Source organism: Lissotriton vulgaris, chromosome 6 (genome assembly GCF_964263255.1).
Source record: "Lissotriton vulgaris chromosome 6, aLisVul1.2, whole genome shotgun sequence".
Lineage (NCBI taxonomy): Eukaryota > Metazoa > Chordata > Amphibia > Caudata > Salamandridae > Lissotriton > Lissotriton vulgaris.
In genome coordinates, this window is record NC_141694.1 from 66,828,054 (window position 1) to 66,846,082 (window position 18,029).

Consider the following 18,029-nt stretch of genomic DNA (forward strand, 5'->3'; position numbering starts at 1 on the left):
GAGTTCTTAGTTGGTGCCCGCTGATGCAGGGTGACTACTCCTTAGTCACAAGGGAGAAATCTTGAGAAGAGTCTTGAATGTCCTTTCGTAGAAAGTAGTTCTTGAATCAAAGATGATCTCATTTGGAAGGGTCCCCGCTCCGGTCTTTATTCTAAAGAAAAGGGGTGGGTACATGACTAGGTCCTGCCCTAAGGGTGGGACCAGGAAGGGGGGTAGTTACACCCCTCTCCCCTGCCGGACTTTCCCCAGGCCAGGGCTGTCGCCCCTGGAACTGGTTCTAACCGGCAGATGCGTAGTGAGCACCGGGGTGCCACTCCGCAGTCACCTTCTCGCCAAAGCCCTACCTACCCAGAATACACAAACCCTGTCTGGGACGGTGCGAACAGCGCCCTCGACAGGAAACCCTTTGTCCAAGCGCTCCTCGCTGGAAGGACTCCCAGCAGCAGGAGGTCAGACTCGTGTCTGTGGTGGCAGCATCCATTTTGTGGAGCTGAGGCTTCAGTTAACTTTAACCGGGGTTCACAGTTACGTACATGTCGTGTCCCTCTAGAAGGGTGGAATGCTAACCTCGTCGCCAGCATTGGTGAGAGGGCAGCACCCCGATTCGTATGACACCTTACTCGACATGCCTGGGTAACGCGACACCGGAGTTACCGATATGGTACGCGTTACCATGGAACAGCTATTGGGTCTTGATTCCGCAAGCTGCAACCGGGCTCGGCTCGGGCCTGAACCTAGCTCACACGAGCCCACGCACTCTGCCTTCAGGATCGTTAAGGCCTGCCATAGGAGTGACTGATAGGAACTCGGGTGTCCATTGTATGGTTAGATATAGAGCTACTATACCTAAAGCGAAGGGTGGTTACACGTCTTCGCCCCAGCTGTCGTGCAGCCAGTTGTGTCAAATTTAGGAGGCCAGCCAGGGGTGGCATAATACATGCTTCAGCCCCTGGCGGCCCTGGGTACACCTATGCCCTGCGTTACGGGGTCTGATAAGGTGGCCCAGTACCAATTGGTAGATGCACTTAGGGTACATATCGTAATTTAGAAAGAGAACAGCCAGGCTGTGGGTCTGATTAGCAGGCCCACAGCCAGAGAAAGTCGTAAACCAGTGAAACAAAAGCAAAAAATCTGGGTGATCATAGGATTGCAGACCCTACTCTCCTACAGCTACCTCAGTTTCAGATTAATCATACAATATTACCAGAAACCTGAGGTTGCATTTCAGATATTTTTAGAAATCAGCCTCTGATCAGTTGTCAAATGTAGTTTCAAACAGCCTATCAATCTCTGGCATCAGCCTTGGATCAAACATCATCAATCAGTCCACTATTATTCTCTGGTCAGACATCATCCTCAGCCATTGTATACTAAACATCACCTTTAGAACAGCCAATAATATGAATCTCAAAATACATATTCCAAAATCACTCCCTTTTATGGATGGGAGAAGTTGGCGGAGTGCCACTACGCGGAGGTCCACTGAGTTGAAAAAACTCAGTGGAACTTCGCTCCACTCCACTCCCATCAACCTACAATAAAATATTTTAAAATAGTAAATGAACGCTTACCTGCTCTGGCATCTCCGGGCTGCCGTCCTCCTCACTGTGGGCTCCTCCTCGCCATACACCTTCCTCGCCGGTCGAAGATCCCTATGTTGTACGTCTTGCGAGGACCTCACGTACGTGCTCCTGTGTGCAGTCCTCTCAAGACATAAAACTAGGGTTTGTGACTGGCGAGGATGGTGGACAGCAAGGAGGAGAGACCGCAGTTAGGAGGAAGACAGGCTGGGATTCCAGAGCAGGTAAGTGTTTAGTTCCTACTCTTTTTTTGGGCATGGGTGCAGGGGCTAACTCTACTCCGCCGCAAAGTCTGAGTTTTTGCCTGAACTCCTAGTTCCCAATAGAGTGCAGAGTAGGCAAAACTCGGAAAACTCCGCTGGTGGAGCAGAGTTTGACGCCCAGATTTACTCCTGTTGTAAATAAGCCCTCAAAAACCCCTGTTGGACATCATCCTGATATCAGCTATCTTCCATCAGGTATCAACATCTGACGATGTTGTCAGATCAGATGCCAGCCTCCCATCAGCCACTGAACATCAGCCTCAGCCATAACTCTTCATGAGGCATCAACCACAGGAATACCAAAAGTCTTCATTTATCAATGAGAGGGTGCTTTCAACCTTACGTCACTGCTATGACTTTTAGGTGTGCAAATACCTAAAATGTAAATGTTTTTGGAATGAAAGGCTGCACCTTTTACAGATTACAATTCCCTCTCTTCTTGTGGCATTGACACCTACTCTTCGCAGGTCACTAGAACAATATTTACATTGAACTTTGTCTGGGTTTCTTTTCTCTGTTGCACAGGTTTGCGGGCAGGTTATATGAAGGAAATCAAAGATAGAAAGCCACAAAAAATCACAGTTAAAGGCTAGTGTTAAGGCAATGTAACAATGCAAATGAAGAGAGTGATTTAGGACCACATGGACAACCATTTTTAGTGGTTGTAACGTTTGTGAACGCTAAAACGGCATTTAGCATGTATCAACCCTATTTTGTGAATTGGTAACCTGTTACCAACTCGCTGAATAGGGTTTGCAAGTAGCTATTTAGATGGGGTGTGCCAAGGGCATCCCTTACTAATAGCGAGTCTCAGGGGCATGCATGAATGTTTTGAGACCGGAATGAGGTTGCAAAACATTCCTACTTTTCTGACTCCGTGAAGGAGGTGGTAACCCATTCACAATCGTGAAGGTGTCCCGAAGGGACCCCTTCCCCTTTGTGAATGTGGGCGGAATTATTTTTTTAAAGCAGGCAGTGGTTCAACAGGCCACTGTCTACTCTTAATAAATGAAAATAAATCTTTTCATTTTTCTTTTTTAAATGCATTCATTTTTCCTTTAAGGAACACAAGCTGTATTTAAAAAAGAATAAAGAAATTATGGAAAAAGAAATCACAGGCATGTGGTCTGCTATCTCCAGCAGGCCACCATCCCTGTGGTAACAGCCCATTTCCAACGAATCGTAAATTGCGAACTATCACATCAATATTAATGAGGTAGGTCATTTGCAACCCCAGTCAGAACCGTAAAATGTGTCTGAGACACATTAGTACATTTCATTTTCCGACTTGCTAATTGGTACTCGCTAAAATCGCAACTTGCAAGTTGCAGAATGAAAGGATTGTACATATGCCCTTAAATTTATTGTAAGAGGATTCCTGTCCGCGAAGAGAAATTGTTTGATATTTCCACTTCTAAATCACACAGACCCCAATTTCCCACTGCTGAACATCAAATGGAATGAAGGACATCTCACTCACTCTGTGTTGGAGTGTTTCTCTGTGAAGATACGCAGGAGAAAGTCTGCTTCTTCGTGGGGTTGTTTGGTGTAGGGGACCACTATGTACTCTCCCGGAGGCAGGCGGATGTGGGTGCTGACTTCTCTGAAGTGGCCAATGTTCTCGGCATGAGCACAGGGCTCATGATTAAGGAAGAAGTCTTTCGTGAAGTGAACACTTGGACCACCTTTGAGCTGAAAAGAGTCCAACAAGAAAATCACCAACAACACCAAAACATTGAAGGCAATACACACAAACAACTACAGAACATTCTACCTGCTTTAGAGCATTGAAACAATAATTATTCTTACTAAATCCAGTAGAATCCGAAAGGTACATCCTAAATCTAAACCCTAATACAAAAAAATAACTCTACACCCTAAATCCTAACATTATCCCCCATTTATGCCTAAATTTCGCTGTAATCACTTTTTGATGCTTTAAATTTTCAGCTTTCCATAGGAATACAAATTCTAGTGGATTAGATTTTCTCTGGATTAAATTACTTTTTCTATGTTCCCTATGTTTAGACCTAGTCTATGTATAGACTAATCTAAACCATTTTCTGTGGTTTAGATTAGGTCCAAAATAAGACTTACTCAGCATCCAACAGCAAAACAACATCGACAATACATACAATCAGCTTTAAAGAAACATCCTATAACATATGTCCTGCCATGTAGGCCTGGCTATGAGGCTGCTTTGTAAATTGGACCTTAAAAGAAGTTTAGTACTGACGTGCACAGTATTTCTTCCACAACAAAGCCTATGTTGGACACAAACCTTCATGGGAATAATTTAAAGTTTCAATGGAGCTCTTAAAACCCTACCATGGATCTGGCATTCACGGGCAAACATCCTCTACCCTATCCTTAAAAGAACCTCTGCTTGAATGAAGCCAGGGAAGTGCTGCACCTTGGAGCTCTGTCCATTTCTTTTGGTGTTTGATACAGTGCTGTAGTAGCTCCCAGGGGCAAAGAAGTGTTTGACAGAGAACATAACAACAAGAGAATACCTGATTGGGATGAGGATCGAAGCAGTCATTAGAACATTGGTCTCCGGCTGCAGGAGGATGCAGCTCAGCTTCTAGAGTACATCTCCTGTGGAAAGTTGACTAAAAACTCTCTTTTCTTCCTGGTGTCCCATCATGCAACCTATTCACCCTATCACTGACCAGGCAAGCCATTTTTTCTATTTTAAGCATGAATCCTATTATACCCCCTACCTTGCCTGTTTTTTTTTTTTTTCATTGTACTGACACATGCAAAGAATGATGGCCAGCCGTCATGCATCTTACGAGTTGTTTTTGTCCTGTTCAATATTTTCCTTAAAACAGAACGGAGTCAGTTAGATGGTTGCCTTGTCAAATTTCCCCCCCCTCCCTAACTCTCTCAAAGAACGAGCAGCTCTCGCTCATCAATGATCTCTCAGCTTGCGGGGGCAGCCACGGGTTGGGTCAACAATCAAGAGTAAACTGATCAAGTACACGAGACAGACACGAAGAGAATAGTTAAACACGGCCCATTCTCCTTCCTTCCAGCTGTACACACATACCATTGTGAAACATCACCGCCCTTGTGTGGAAGTAAGGAGCACACAATGCCTCGTTCTCTTTACCTTTCAGATAAAAATGACTCAGTAACAATGCCTCAATTCTCTCTCCCCAGACACTAATATCTCTGTAACTTGTCACCACAATCACTCTGATGCCATGTGTTTGTCTATGTCTAACAAATGTGATTCAAGTTATTCTTTAAACGAAAACAAGCCTGCTATGTCTTCTGTATGATTGTATCACGGATAATTAAATCATGCCCAGGGAACTCCTTCCTTTGATTGTGAAAGTAATGTATATAAGTGCTGTCATGTTTCTAGTAAAACAGACTACTCCTGAACCCGCTTGGTGAAGGAGCTCTCCCTTAACTCGAGTTCTGGAATAAAGCCCTTTTACTCGAAGACCACGGACTCTGCTCCTCATTTTTTGTATTACTCTTCTTTGATATCTATAGAAATTCCGGTAGTGTAAATAATTTATTTACCACATTAATTGGCGCCTGAATAGGGACGCTCCCTCTTCCCCACGCGCCGGTGATGTAAGTCAGGTCCTTGTCCCTTCCATACTTTCGATGGACTTCAAGTGCACAACAGCGGGGTGTTCCTGCTAACTCCCTCGGGACGAGGAGGAGACGGACTGCGACTGATCATCCACACGAGGCGGTGAAGAAGATAGCGGAGCGTCCCAACCCAGAGCCTGACCAGTGAGAGCGCTGAGTCCGAGGTCTTTGGAGCCCCGATATTCCTGTGCAAGCGTCAAGAGTCCGATGACCAGGTCTTCGAGTTTTGCTTGTCGGTGAGTACAACTGGGAATGTATAAAGACGGGTTCCATTTGGGAACACGGTAAAGACGAGTCTCATTCGTGGGACCGGTATGGTTACACTATGCTCTAGTATATAAAATATTTTTGTATATTTCAAGTTTTAACAATAATTGGTCGAGTTTAAAAATGCCTCTGTTTTCCAAATTACATACGATAAGCACCAAAAAGAGAATACTAGAGAAACCGGTTTTTTTTTTTTTTTTTTTTTTTTTTTTAGCTTTATTCGGTATTTGACAAACACCATATAAGCAAACATTACAAAAATACAGGTTAAAACGACATTGATGAATATTTACACACTAAAAAAGAGTGTTACACAAGTTCAGGATCTTACCCTAGTCATCACTACATTTAATATTAAAAAACCGTTTTTAAAAGAGAACTTTTTCCTCTAGAGAGTGATTAATGCATAAGACTTTGCAATTGCATGATCAGTGGGTTGAGGTAAATATGACATATTTGTGTATTATATGATGTTATTAGGCACATGATAATACTCCAAAAACCCTCAACCTATTAATCACTTCTCATAGACCCTCTACATTTTATGATGAACGACAGGAATTTTATCATTACTCTAATAGTACATTCATCCTGCAGCAAGTACAATCTGTGGAGGGCTGCTTTACAGCTTCTTAGGCCCCACAGTTTTAACAGGGGCAATAAATGTTTTTTTCTTCCCCATTGGTAGTATTTGCAGAAGAGTATGCAATGTATGTTGGACTGGGTGGCTATTCCGTCACACGGGCACTTAGTCATTTTCACTGTCCAATCATTCGGGGCGGGGAACGTTATTAGCCTAAAAAAGCAGTCTGTCCTCATACGAGCTAGCAGCATTCTATGGTAAGGGGAAATATTTGGCGCCAGATAGGGATGTAAGCCATGTTCATACAAAATCTGGCGGTGAGCTATGATGGTGGACTTGCTCCCGTCTAAATAATGTCTCCTGTCCTCCAGTAGGCCTAGACACATCTCTTTTAGTGCTTTTTTGGGGATTTGGGCACATGATGCTGGGTCCGAGAATAAATCTGGGTTGCCAATGGAGTTCAGGAATTTTTTTACATAGGTTAGCCAAAGTTGGTTAGCCCCATTTCCTTGTTGCATGCAGTCCTGAATCACCTCCCTATTAAGAGTCGTGTCCTCACATGTCCAGATCTTATGCCACAACATGACTGGCGCTATCTTTATGATGTCGCTGATGTGGGATCTGTCCAGTTCTTTGTGGCAGATGGTGGTGGATGTGGAACGTGGGACTCCAAGGAGGTACCTCAGGAAGGCATTTTCCACCCTTTGGATTTCGGAGCTATCTGCAAGTCCCCAAATCCCCGCCCCATAGACAGCTGTGGACACGCATTTTGCTACATAGATCTTTAATAATGTGTCTACGGGTTTCCCACCCAATTTTTTGGCAAATTGCTTAACCGCCCCTATTGTGCGGGTAAAGGCCAGGTTACGGGAAGTGATCGCTGCAGACCAAGTCCCCCTATTGCTAAAAATGATACCCAGGTAGGAAAAAGTTTTCGACATCGCTATCTTTGATTTATTAACAAATGTTTTACACTCTGGGGCTTTTATTCTCATTGTGCATGACATCGTGAATGTTTTACCCACGTTTATTATAAGGCCTCTTAAACTCATGAAGGTTGCAAAACCTGTTAGTGCCTTTTGGAGTCCCCGCTGAGTGCGGGCCATTATCACCGCATCATCAGCATATAACAATAGCGGGACTACAGATCCATTTATCTTGGGGTAATCCACCTCTAGGGCATTCATCGAGTCCGCTACCTCGTTTATATATAAATTAAATAAAAACGGTGCGAGAATGCAACCCTGGCGAACTCCCTTACCAATTGGGAATTTTTTCGTTCGCTCGCCATTTTTGCCATGTCTCACCGAAGCTCCTGCATCCCTATAGAGTTCCTGGATAAAAGTTAGAATATTTTTATCTATCCCCATTTTGATCAGGGATTTCCACAGGGTTCCATGGTCCAGACAATCGAAAGCCGAAGTTAAGTCGACAAATGTCAGGAACAAGTTCCCTTTTTTTGATCCTATATATTTATTAATTATAAGGGACAGGTTTAAACCCTGCTCTATGGTTCCCACCCCCGACTTAAAACCATATTGAAATTTTGAGAGTAACCCATTATTTTTGGACCAGATTTGTAATTTAGTTAGTAGAACCCTGCCAGCCACCTTCATTAAGTTATCTAAGAGAGAAATGGGGCGATAGCATTTTGGGTCTTGTCTATCTCCTTTTTTAAATATTGGGATGACTATCGCTTCCTTCCATGTACTGGGGAAGCCTGATTTCGTATATGCGTTTAAGACATTTGCTAGTAGGGGTGCCCAAAGATCTATGTTCCCTTTAAAGAGATCAATGGGTATACCATCAGGCCCAGGAGCCTTTAGGCTCGCACTCTGTGATATCGCTTGTTCCAATTCTGCAGGGGTAAACATTACATTTAATGGGAAGTTTCCCTGTGGCTGTAGGAGGATCTCACTCTCCTCAGCCAACTCTTCTTGTGAGGTCAGCAGGAGTGAGTCTTTCTTATAGAGTGCAGTGAAATGATTGACCCAGACATCTTCAGCTATGCCAATTTCCATAGTGTCCACCTTCCTATCCATAAAGAAAGGGGCGTTTACCTCTTTCCAAAAGGACGTATTGTCCCTTAATGCACTTGCCTTTATCAGGGCTTCCCAGGCTACGTTTTTGAGTTCTTTTTTCCTTGTCAGGATAGTGAGCTTATAAGCTTGTCTAGCCTCTTTGATTTGATTGCTATCCCTGGGAATAGTCTTTAATGCCTGTAAAAGTGTTTTGTGAGCGCTAGTGCAGGCTCGGTTAAACCAGCCATGTTTTCTCGTTTCCTCCCTTGCCTTTAATTTTTTAGTTAGCTTAGCATTTATTTCTACTTTAATCTCGTCAAATGCTAGTATTATTTGTTCTGGGTTATTACTTAGTTCCAAGCAGATGTTAAATTGTCTAGTTTCTTTCTGTAATAGCTCTTTCAGAAAGTTCGTGGGTTCAATTTTTGCCCATTTAATGGCATAGCCGTTTTTCCTGGCCAGTGCCACTGAATGGCCATGTAATATCTCAGCAGTACTAGTTTTTTGGGCACCCATTATCCCTAGTTTAAGGGAAGTACTAATGGGGTAATGGTCACTTATTGCTAAGCCCTCCGTTTCAAACCCACCCACCCAGCCCTGGTTCCTGTTTGAAACCAGGATAAAGTCTATTACGGTGCCTGCCCCGTGGCCAAAAAAGGTTGTTTGAAACTGTACTGGTGGCTGACAAAGTTCGTTTGCGAAAGCCAGATCCCATTCGTGCATGAATTGGTTTAGTAGATTTCCCCCTAAGGAGTGTTCGAAGTGTGTGGTGGGATCCCCTTGCGCATCAAGAATACCACAGTTTTTTGTTTGGCTATAGGGACATAGGTGACAATTAAAATCCCCTGCTATCAATAAGCAGTCTGCCGCCTGGCCGCCTTTCTTTAACAGGGAATCCAATTCCGCTATTAGACTTTTTACCTCTACTTTTGGCATGTTATTATAGAGGTTTATCAGGAAGAAGCAGCGCCCATTTAATTTAAAGGACACGCCTTGTAGTGAACTCCCTACGCCTGTTTTTTGCCCATTTACCTCGTAGTTATTCTGTTCTATGTTACAGAGGTTAGAGGTGAAAATACAAAGTCCCCCCGAGCCTCTGCCTCGGTTGCCCTGGGTTGAGGGAATGTAAAAAGTACTAAACCCCTCTACTGATGTCTCGTATGGGTCCCAGCACTCCTGTAGACAGACTATGTCCTGCTTTTCCATAAAGGTTAGGAATAGCTGGTCCTGCGCTTTTTTCGCGAGACCAGCAATATTCCAGGAAGATATCTTGAGCATACAAGACCCCTCCACAGTAGCACGGGATTCTTCCTGTCTGGGCTGTGAGACCATGCACATATCTTGGACTGATATAGTCTTTGGAATCAGATGGTTAAAGTTTTCTGCTGGGGTAGGGCCATCATAGATTTTTTGAGGGGGAACAATGACTTCTAAAATCCCTGTGGTAGCCTTTTTTGGTCAATCGACCATGTCTAGACAGTCGAATCTGTTCCTCATGGGGACCCCCTCCCAGTAGTCGAAATTTGGGTTGCCTCTGCTATGGTGCCAGGTGCGGGGGTTCCAGCCTCTGTTCCATCCGTTATTATTATTGTTCCTATTTCTATTTCTGTTAGTATAGCCCACCTGGGTCCAGGGCCAATCCTGCACATCATTCCAGCCATTTCTATTTTCATAATTCGGGGTATTTAGCGGGGGATAGAAGAAGGAAAGGCGTTGTACATCCACCCCCCCCCCTTTTTTCAAGTGCTGGCCAGGAGGAGATATAATCAGCCATAGCAGGGTCGTCGCAATTGATTATAACGCAATCGCCCTGTAAGCTTTTATCTGTATCCCCTATCCAAAAGACTCTTCTGAGTGAATTAATTCTGCTCTGATGCGATGGCTGTATGGGTCTATTTTGGCTAAGCCATTGCATAACTTTATTTCTCAGAGACCACTGGGGCTCATCCGCGCCCTCTGGTAATTCTGAAACCCCTGTTAGGACAACAGTGAACGGGGTGGCCTCAGGTGGAAGATGGAACGGCCGTCTGGGTCTAGATCCCGTCCTCTGTTTCTCCTGCGCTTGAGGGGGCTGCGATTTTTGGGATTTTTGTGTGTTCTCCTTTAAATTTGCTAGTTGTTTGTTTAATGACACTAAGGCTGGGGTAGGTTGTGTGTGGTCACTCGCGGTGACGGGTTGGCTCTTACCCTCTACAGTTTGGCTCTTACCCTCTACAGTTTGGGGTTTGGGAGTATTTTGAAGATTCTGTTTTGCATTTTTCGTGGACTGGGAGTTACCTTCTTTAGCTGGATCACAGGACTTTGGGCCTACGGCTGGTGTTGTGGATGGCTGCGTTGGTATAGTCGATTTGGCCGGTTTACTTGGTTGTTTAGTCTTCCCCCCCCCCATATCTAGGATGCTAAGTGTCTTCTGCGTAAATGCAGGAGTATTTAGTTTGGCGAGTTGTTTTTCTATTACCCTTATGCTTTTCTCCAGGGGTTTCAGGTGGTATTTTAAGAGTTCTCCCATGCTATTTGTAAGGAAATCGTGTAATGTCACACATGAGGTACAGGGTTTTTGTTTGCCCCCTACTGCGCCTAGTGACTCTTGGTTCCCCAGTGTCGTGATGTTTTGTGCGGGCGTGTTTAAGACCACACTATTAGTTAGCGTTGGTGTTTGTGACACTATAATGTTATTGCTGTTTGTATTCAGGTTATTAAAAGTCTCACCATTTGGAGGAGCTAATAATTGCGCATGTGGCTTTGCCCCCTTGTTTGATATCTTAGGTATAGCACCCTCCCGTACCCCCATGCTGTTAGATTCTGTAGGTAATTCAAGACTATGTAAGAGTTGTAAATCTGGTGTTTTTTCCAGATCCACCCTAGAGTCAGAGTCGGAGCCTAGTGACAACTGTGTTGCTGACAAATCCACAGTGTTAGGAACTGTGTGAATTTGTGCACTTGTGGGATTCAGCAGGGGTATGATCGACCCCTTTTGTATGGGGGTCTGTGCTGAGGCCAGCGGGCCCATAGACGATCTTTTTCTGGCCATCTCCAATTCGTGGGACACCCGCCTATCTATCAATTGGATAGTGTTGTCAATGGCTGTATTGGCCTTGTGTAGAAATAAGTCAAGTGGGCCCGTAATGTCAGTGGTTTTGTCAGTTTTTTTGCTTCTCGTGACTCTAGACATAATTATAATTTATAATTATATAGTTAGGGGCTCTGCTTCACGGGGACTATAACTTGTGGGTCTTGTGCAATCAGGACTGATATCACTGTTACAGATAGACAATTTAGGCCCAGTGGGTTACAACCACGCCGTGCAACGAGTGGACGGAAGGAAATGCAACAATGTTAACAGAAATGAAAATACCGTGGCCCAGTCCAGTCTCTCACAGTCTGGAACGGGCTGAAACGGGCCCGCCCTTGGCCCGGGCTTCGCCTCGCGCTTCTCCACGCGCGCGTCCCGCGTTGCGTGAAGTATAGTTTAATTTAAAGGTGGAGTGCAAGGGCGTTACCGCCGGGGGAAGAGGCACCAGGTGTTGGAAGCAAAGGCTTCTGGTCCTCGCAGTCCCCCGGTGCAGGCAGCCAAGCAGAGTGGGGTCTAGCGCACGCTGGGAGCTGTTGGACACTCCGTCGACCAAAGGAGGAGCTCCCACCAGCAGCGCGACCTCAAAGGGATTTTCTGGCAAGTTTGGCGCTAGTTCGCTTTCAAAGCGTCCTCCAGCACAGCAGCAAGTCTGTTTAGTGAGTGGCACCCGCGAAGCGGGTGTCACGAAAGGTAAATAGGGAAACCGCAGGTGATGGGCGTTACCGCCGGGGGAAGAGGCACCAGGTGTTGGAAGCAAAGGCTTCTGGTCCTCGCAGTCCCCCGGTGCAGGCAGCCAAGCAGAGTGGGGTCTAGCGCACGCTGGGAGCTGTTGGACACTCCGTCGACCAAAGGAGGAGCTCCCACCAGCAGCGCGACCTCAAAGGGATTTTCTGGCAAGTTTGGCGCTAGTTCGCTTTCAAAGCGTCCTCCAGCACAGCAGCAAGTCTGTTTAGTGAGTGGCACCCGCGAAGCGGGTGTCACGAAAGGTAAATAGGGAAACCGCAGGTGATGGGCGTTACCGCCGGGGGAAGAGGCACCAGGTGTTGGAAGCAAAGGCTTCTGGTCCTCGCAGTCCCCCGGTGCAGGCAGCCAAGCAGAGTGGGGTCTAGCGCACGCTGGGAGCTGTTGGACACTCCGTCGACCAAAGGAGGAGCTCCCACCAGCAGCGCGACCTCAAAGGGATTTTCTGGCAAGTTTGGCGCTAGTTCGCTTTCAAAGCGTCCTCCAGCACAGCAGCAAGTCTGTTTAGTGAGTGGCACCCGCGAAGCGGGTGTCACGAAAGGTAAATAGGGAAACCGCAGGTGATGGGCGTTACCGCCGGGGGAAGAGGCACCAGGTGTTGGAAGCAAAGGCTTCTGGTCCTCGCAGTCCCCCGGTGCAGGCAGCCAAGCAGAGTGGGGTCTAGCGCACGCTGGGAGCTGTTGGACACTCCGTCGACCAAAGGAGGAGCTCCCACCAGCAGCGCGACCTCAAAGGGATTTTCTGGCAAGTTTGGCGCTAGTTCGCTTTCAAAGCGTCCTCCAGCACAGCAGCAAGTCTGTTTAGTGAGTGGCACCGGTTAAAGTCCCGCCTAGAGACACGCCTGGACATTTCATGTATAACAAACATGGACTGGGGGCCATATTGTTCTTAGACCTCTGGGTAGACTATACCGAAAATTTAGAAACAATGTATAAGTGGTCTGCCACAGGTACATGGGACATGGAATGTATTATGAGAGTGGAGGAAGAGTTATGGAAAAGAAAGGTGAGGCCCTCACAGACAGAAGCCATTGAGTTATGGCGGAAGGAGGCACATAGGAGAGCCCAGAAGGAACTTGGGAAAGTTGAGAAAAGTAAGAGAATGTCGGAACAGGCTAAAGAAAAGCAATTACAGGAGGAAGGCGAGAAGGTCTTAGCTGAACAGACAGACAGAGAGAGAGGCGCCCTTGTTACTGGCATTTATCCCGTTTTGTCAGAAGAAATTCTAGAAGAACACCCCAAATCACCAGTGAAAATAACTCCCACCGTCCCCGACAATTTTCTCCCCGCCTATCTGTCAGAACCACCCCCGCTTATGTTAACACGCCTAGAACACGCCCGTCTACACGTGCACCTGAGCTAGTAGCTGGCGGTTCCACCTCTGATTTGGGAGTGCCCGGGAACGGGACTGAGGATAAAGATGATGTCCCGCCTCTTGAGTGTCCTTATGACCCCGAACCCAGTAATGGCCCAATGTCCACGATACCAGAGAGATTAAGACAAGCCCTGGGTCAACTCCAAAAGGTCCCTGATATAACGAAACATTTGGATAGAGTTTATGAATTTATACGAACAGGGGAAGGTCCGGATACTCTGTCCCAGGTCATGAAGAACAGAAAAGTTCCTATCAGGGGACTACTCCTGCGGTTCATCATAAATTGTTTGATCCGGGAACTAGACCCGGGTAATGGGAACGTAGACTCTGAGTTAATAGACCTTAGTGATCAAATACACAGGGGGGCACATGATCTGGGACATCAGATCGACAAAATAACTAAAATATTGGTTAAGAAAATTGTCACTATTCGCTCTGAGAAAGTTACACAGGAAGACAACTCAGAGGAAGATGAGGGTCCGACACTAGGTAGGATGAATTTCCTGGGTGTAGCATGGCATTGTCATGGCTCCAAGTGGCGACCCCCGCGAGTGTCACAGAAAGTCAAAAGACTAGATCCTTCTCCAGAGGACCTTTTCCAGTTCACAGAAAGAGCCCTGGATGAATGGATTGACAATGAGCATCCCCTTACCCAACACGAAAAAGAATTGGCCCGGTCTGCCACTCATTGGATATCCCAGCACCGGGTATATGGCCCAGATATAGTAGCACAAATGTTTCTGGCTCTTCCCCGAACAGAACAATGGCTAGCAGGTATTTATATGGTCCAACACCTGGCTACCTTATACGAGAATAACTTCCACCGACCAGATAAGCTATACAAATTGTTACAAGAAGTAGTGACAGATAAATGGATGTCTCGGGGACCGGAATTGATCAATACCATTCTGGACCTGTGCCTCCGTTACCAGCAACTTACCTTAGCTACATCAGATCATGAAACTTACAGTATAGGCCAATACCCCTTGCGATAAGTCCACCCCATACCACAGCCAGATGGTACATTGCAACGAATACATGTGTATACTCCCCTCACCAAGTTAGAAATATTGGAAATGAAAAAAATGGTGCCCTCTCACGAAAAGGATCCTGGAGGATTCCATAGAGAGTTGAAGGATATCCTCCAAATGGGTAGTTTCACATATCCAGATATAATAATACTCCTTATAGTAATTCTACCTACAGGTATATTCGACAAACTAAAGGAAAAGGACTGGGAGGTGGGTGGTAAAAAGATTACGTGGGCTGCCCTAGAAAAAGAAGAGACAGACAGGAAGCCAGGTGAAGGTCTGGGTGAATGCGTAAAAGAGTTGCCCAGTCTCCTCATACAGGTCTTGCCTCTATTATTAACAACAAAAAAGGAAGATTGGGATGCCATTTCTGCCTGTAAACAAAAGCCAGATGAGGATACGGGTGATTATTACACCAGGTTGGAGAAATGTTTCTCTATAAACAGTGGACTCGCACCTAGTAGCGAGGCATATCCCCACCTTTTTGTATCTAAATTGGTGGACAACGCCTTACCACACATCAGAAACAGGGTGTTAAAAACTGAGAGCACCTGGCAAGCAAATAGTCCTTCACAAATGTTACAAATGTTACAGTACCACCACAACAGAATAAGGGAAGAACAGGAACAAGAGAAGAAAAGAGTAAAAGACACAAAAATGAAGGTATTGGTTGCACAGACGGCACCAGTAAACACGGGCCCCAACGGTAATGTGGGGGCCAATAAAGGTACTTGCAACTACTGCAAGCAGCAGGGCCATTTTGTGAGGGAATGTCCAGTCCTGAAACACAACATAGCGACAGGAAAAACGAAAGAACGCCTCACACTCCCAGACCAGGTAACACCCAGCAGCCTCAAACTATTGCGCCTCCGCAGGTTCAGACGCCGGCTGCCGCTGCCACACAGATGTACCAGTACGCACAGTCAGAATACCCCGAGTTTGCACCATATTCATGAAATAGCCTTGAGAGAGAAGGTGACTTGCCCCTTATCCCAGTTCCAGTGGATCAAAAAGGTCCATATGTACAAGCCCACTTACTGGGACGAGATAGAAAATTCCTCATAGACACAGGGGCAAGTAGGACTACCATAAGTCATAAGGAAGTCTCAGAGGTTCCTCTCTCTGGCTCACATAATATATCTCTGGGCTTTTCAGGCAAACCAATAATAAACAAAGTATTTGAACAAGTCTCTTTAGGAGTGGGTCCTCAGACACGTACTACTGACCTAGTCCTTACAGAAACGTGCCCAGAGAATTTACTGGGAATTAAGACACTTAAAGAACTAGGAGCAGTAATATGCTGCTCACCGGAGGGAATAAAACTGTTTCTACGAGATTTCAAAGGACATTTCACAGTCAAAGAATTCGACCCCAGACTTAATGACATTCAACAACATCTGTGGGCAAAAAGTTTGACTGATGTAGGATACATGGACATTACCCCACACCAGGTCACACTCAAGGAGGGAGTAGTCCTACCCCGTATACGACAGTATAAGATTCGACCCGAGGCTGAACAAGCCTTACTAAAAATAATTCAAGAACTCATAGAACATGGGGTGGTGGTGGAGACGGATTCAAATGTTTGCAATTCTCCAGTTCTTCCAGTCCTGAAAAGGACTGACCCTCAGGCACCCCCAGTCTACCGACTGGTGGTTGACCTTCGAGAACTGAACAAATGTGTGATCCCACAATATCCAGTGGTCCCAGATATTTCCTCACTATTGACTGCCATAGACCCTGAAGCTGCATTTTTCACAGTCATCGACTTGAAAAATGCATTCTTCAGCATTCCTATACATCCCGACAGCCAATATCTTTTCGGGTTCAGTTTAAAAGGACGGAATTTCAGGTTCACTAGAGCCCCCCAAGGCTATACGGAAAGTCCAAGCATTTACAGCCAAGCACTAAAAAGACAACTTGACAATATCAGTATGCCTACCAACACAGCATTAATACAGTATGTAGATGACATTCTCATCACCGCAAGGACAGAACAAAATTGTGAAAAGGCATCCCTCACAGTTCTCCATTTTTTGACAGACAAAGGTCACAAGGTATCTCCCTCAAAATTGCAGTTCTGTGCACAGCAAGTGGCTTACTTAGGGCACTTGCTGTCCAAGGAGGGTAGGCAACTGACACAAGAACGAATCCAATTGATTTCAACAATTTCACAACCAAAAACACAAAAAAAAGTGCGTGCATTCATTGGTCTCACCTCATATTGTAGACAATGGATCCCTCAGTATGCCCACATAGTCAAGCCACTCATACAGTTAACTACAGTGGAGGCAGCCACTCCTACAACTCTCCCTTGGACATCAGAACACTCCCAAGCATTTGAAGCTCTAAAACTAGCTCTGTGTCAAGCACCAGTTTTAGCCACCCCAAATTACGGCAAGCATTTTACCCTGTTCGTGACAGAACGTGACGGAACAGCACTATCCGTCCTCACACAAGACCAAGCAGGAAGAAACAGGCCCTGTGCTTATTTATCTAGCACATTGGACCCCGTAGCACAAGCTTTGCCTGCATGCCTGAAATCCGTTGCGGCTACAGCCCTGGCCATAAGACAAAGTGATTCAATAGTGCTAGGACATCCCCTGATAGTACAAGTGCCACATGCCGTGGAAGTCCTTCTAAACAGAACACAGACACAACACCTGACTAAAGCAAGACTGACAGGATACGAACTAACGCTATTTCAGCCACATATAGAGATAAGGCGATGCAACATATTGAATCCCACTACCCTTTTGCCGTCAAGCTCAGATGACACGATACAACATGACTGTGTGGAGATGATCGACGTAGTAACAAAACCAAGACAAGACCTAACAGATGTTGCACTCCCAGATCCTGATGTAACAATTTATGTGGATGGATCATGCATGAGAGCAAACACTGGAGAGTTAGTGGCAGCCTATGCAGTAACCATGGACTGTAAGATTATAGAGACACAAAGAATAGACACCCTATCAGCCCAAGCAGCAGAGCTCATCGCTCTGACACAGGCCTGCATATGGGCAAAACAGTTGAAGGTTAATATCTACACTGACTCCCAATACGCTTTTGGTGTAGTTCACAATTTTGGGGTGTTATGGAGGGAAAGAGGTTTCCTTACCTCACATGGGGCCAAGATACAACATGGCCCCCTGATTCAGGCCCTACTAGATGCCATACATCTACCTACAGCCATAGCTATTCTGAAGTGTAAAGCACACACCAAAGCTACAGACACCATATCCAAAGGAAATGACTTAGCGGACCGGACCGCTAAACAGACAGCCCAGAGTCCAGTGAACCCAACAGATTCTCAGGTGCCCATACAGACTGTCACTATGGTAATAAGGGATCCCTTGGAAGATGTACGAGACATACAGACACATGCCACCGCAGATGAGATAAAGAAATGGACTGAACAAGGAGGGGTCCAGACTGATCAGGGTTGGATGACCAAAGACCAAACAGTATGGTTTCTCCC

General features: G+C 45.7%; 1 protein-coding gene across 1 annotated transcript in view; it reads right to left on the minus strand.

The window, feature by feature from the left end:
• Window positions 1-18,029, minus strand: part of LOC147706795 (calpain-1 catalytic subunit-like) — a 590,138-nt gene that overhangs the window by 151,090 nt on the left and 421,019 nt on the right. Inside the window, exon 11 of the mRNA XM_086925927.1 lies at window positions 3,324-3,535. Within this exon, the coding sequence (XP_086782053.1) occupies window positions 3,324-3,535 (212 nt within the window). The remainder of the gene's footprint in view (window positions 1-3,323; window positions 3,536-18,029) is intronic.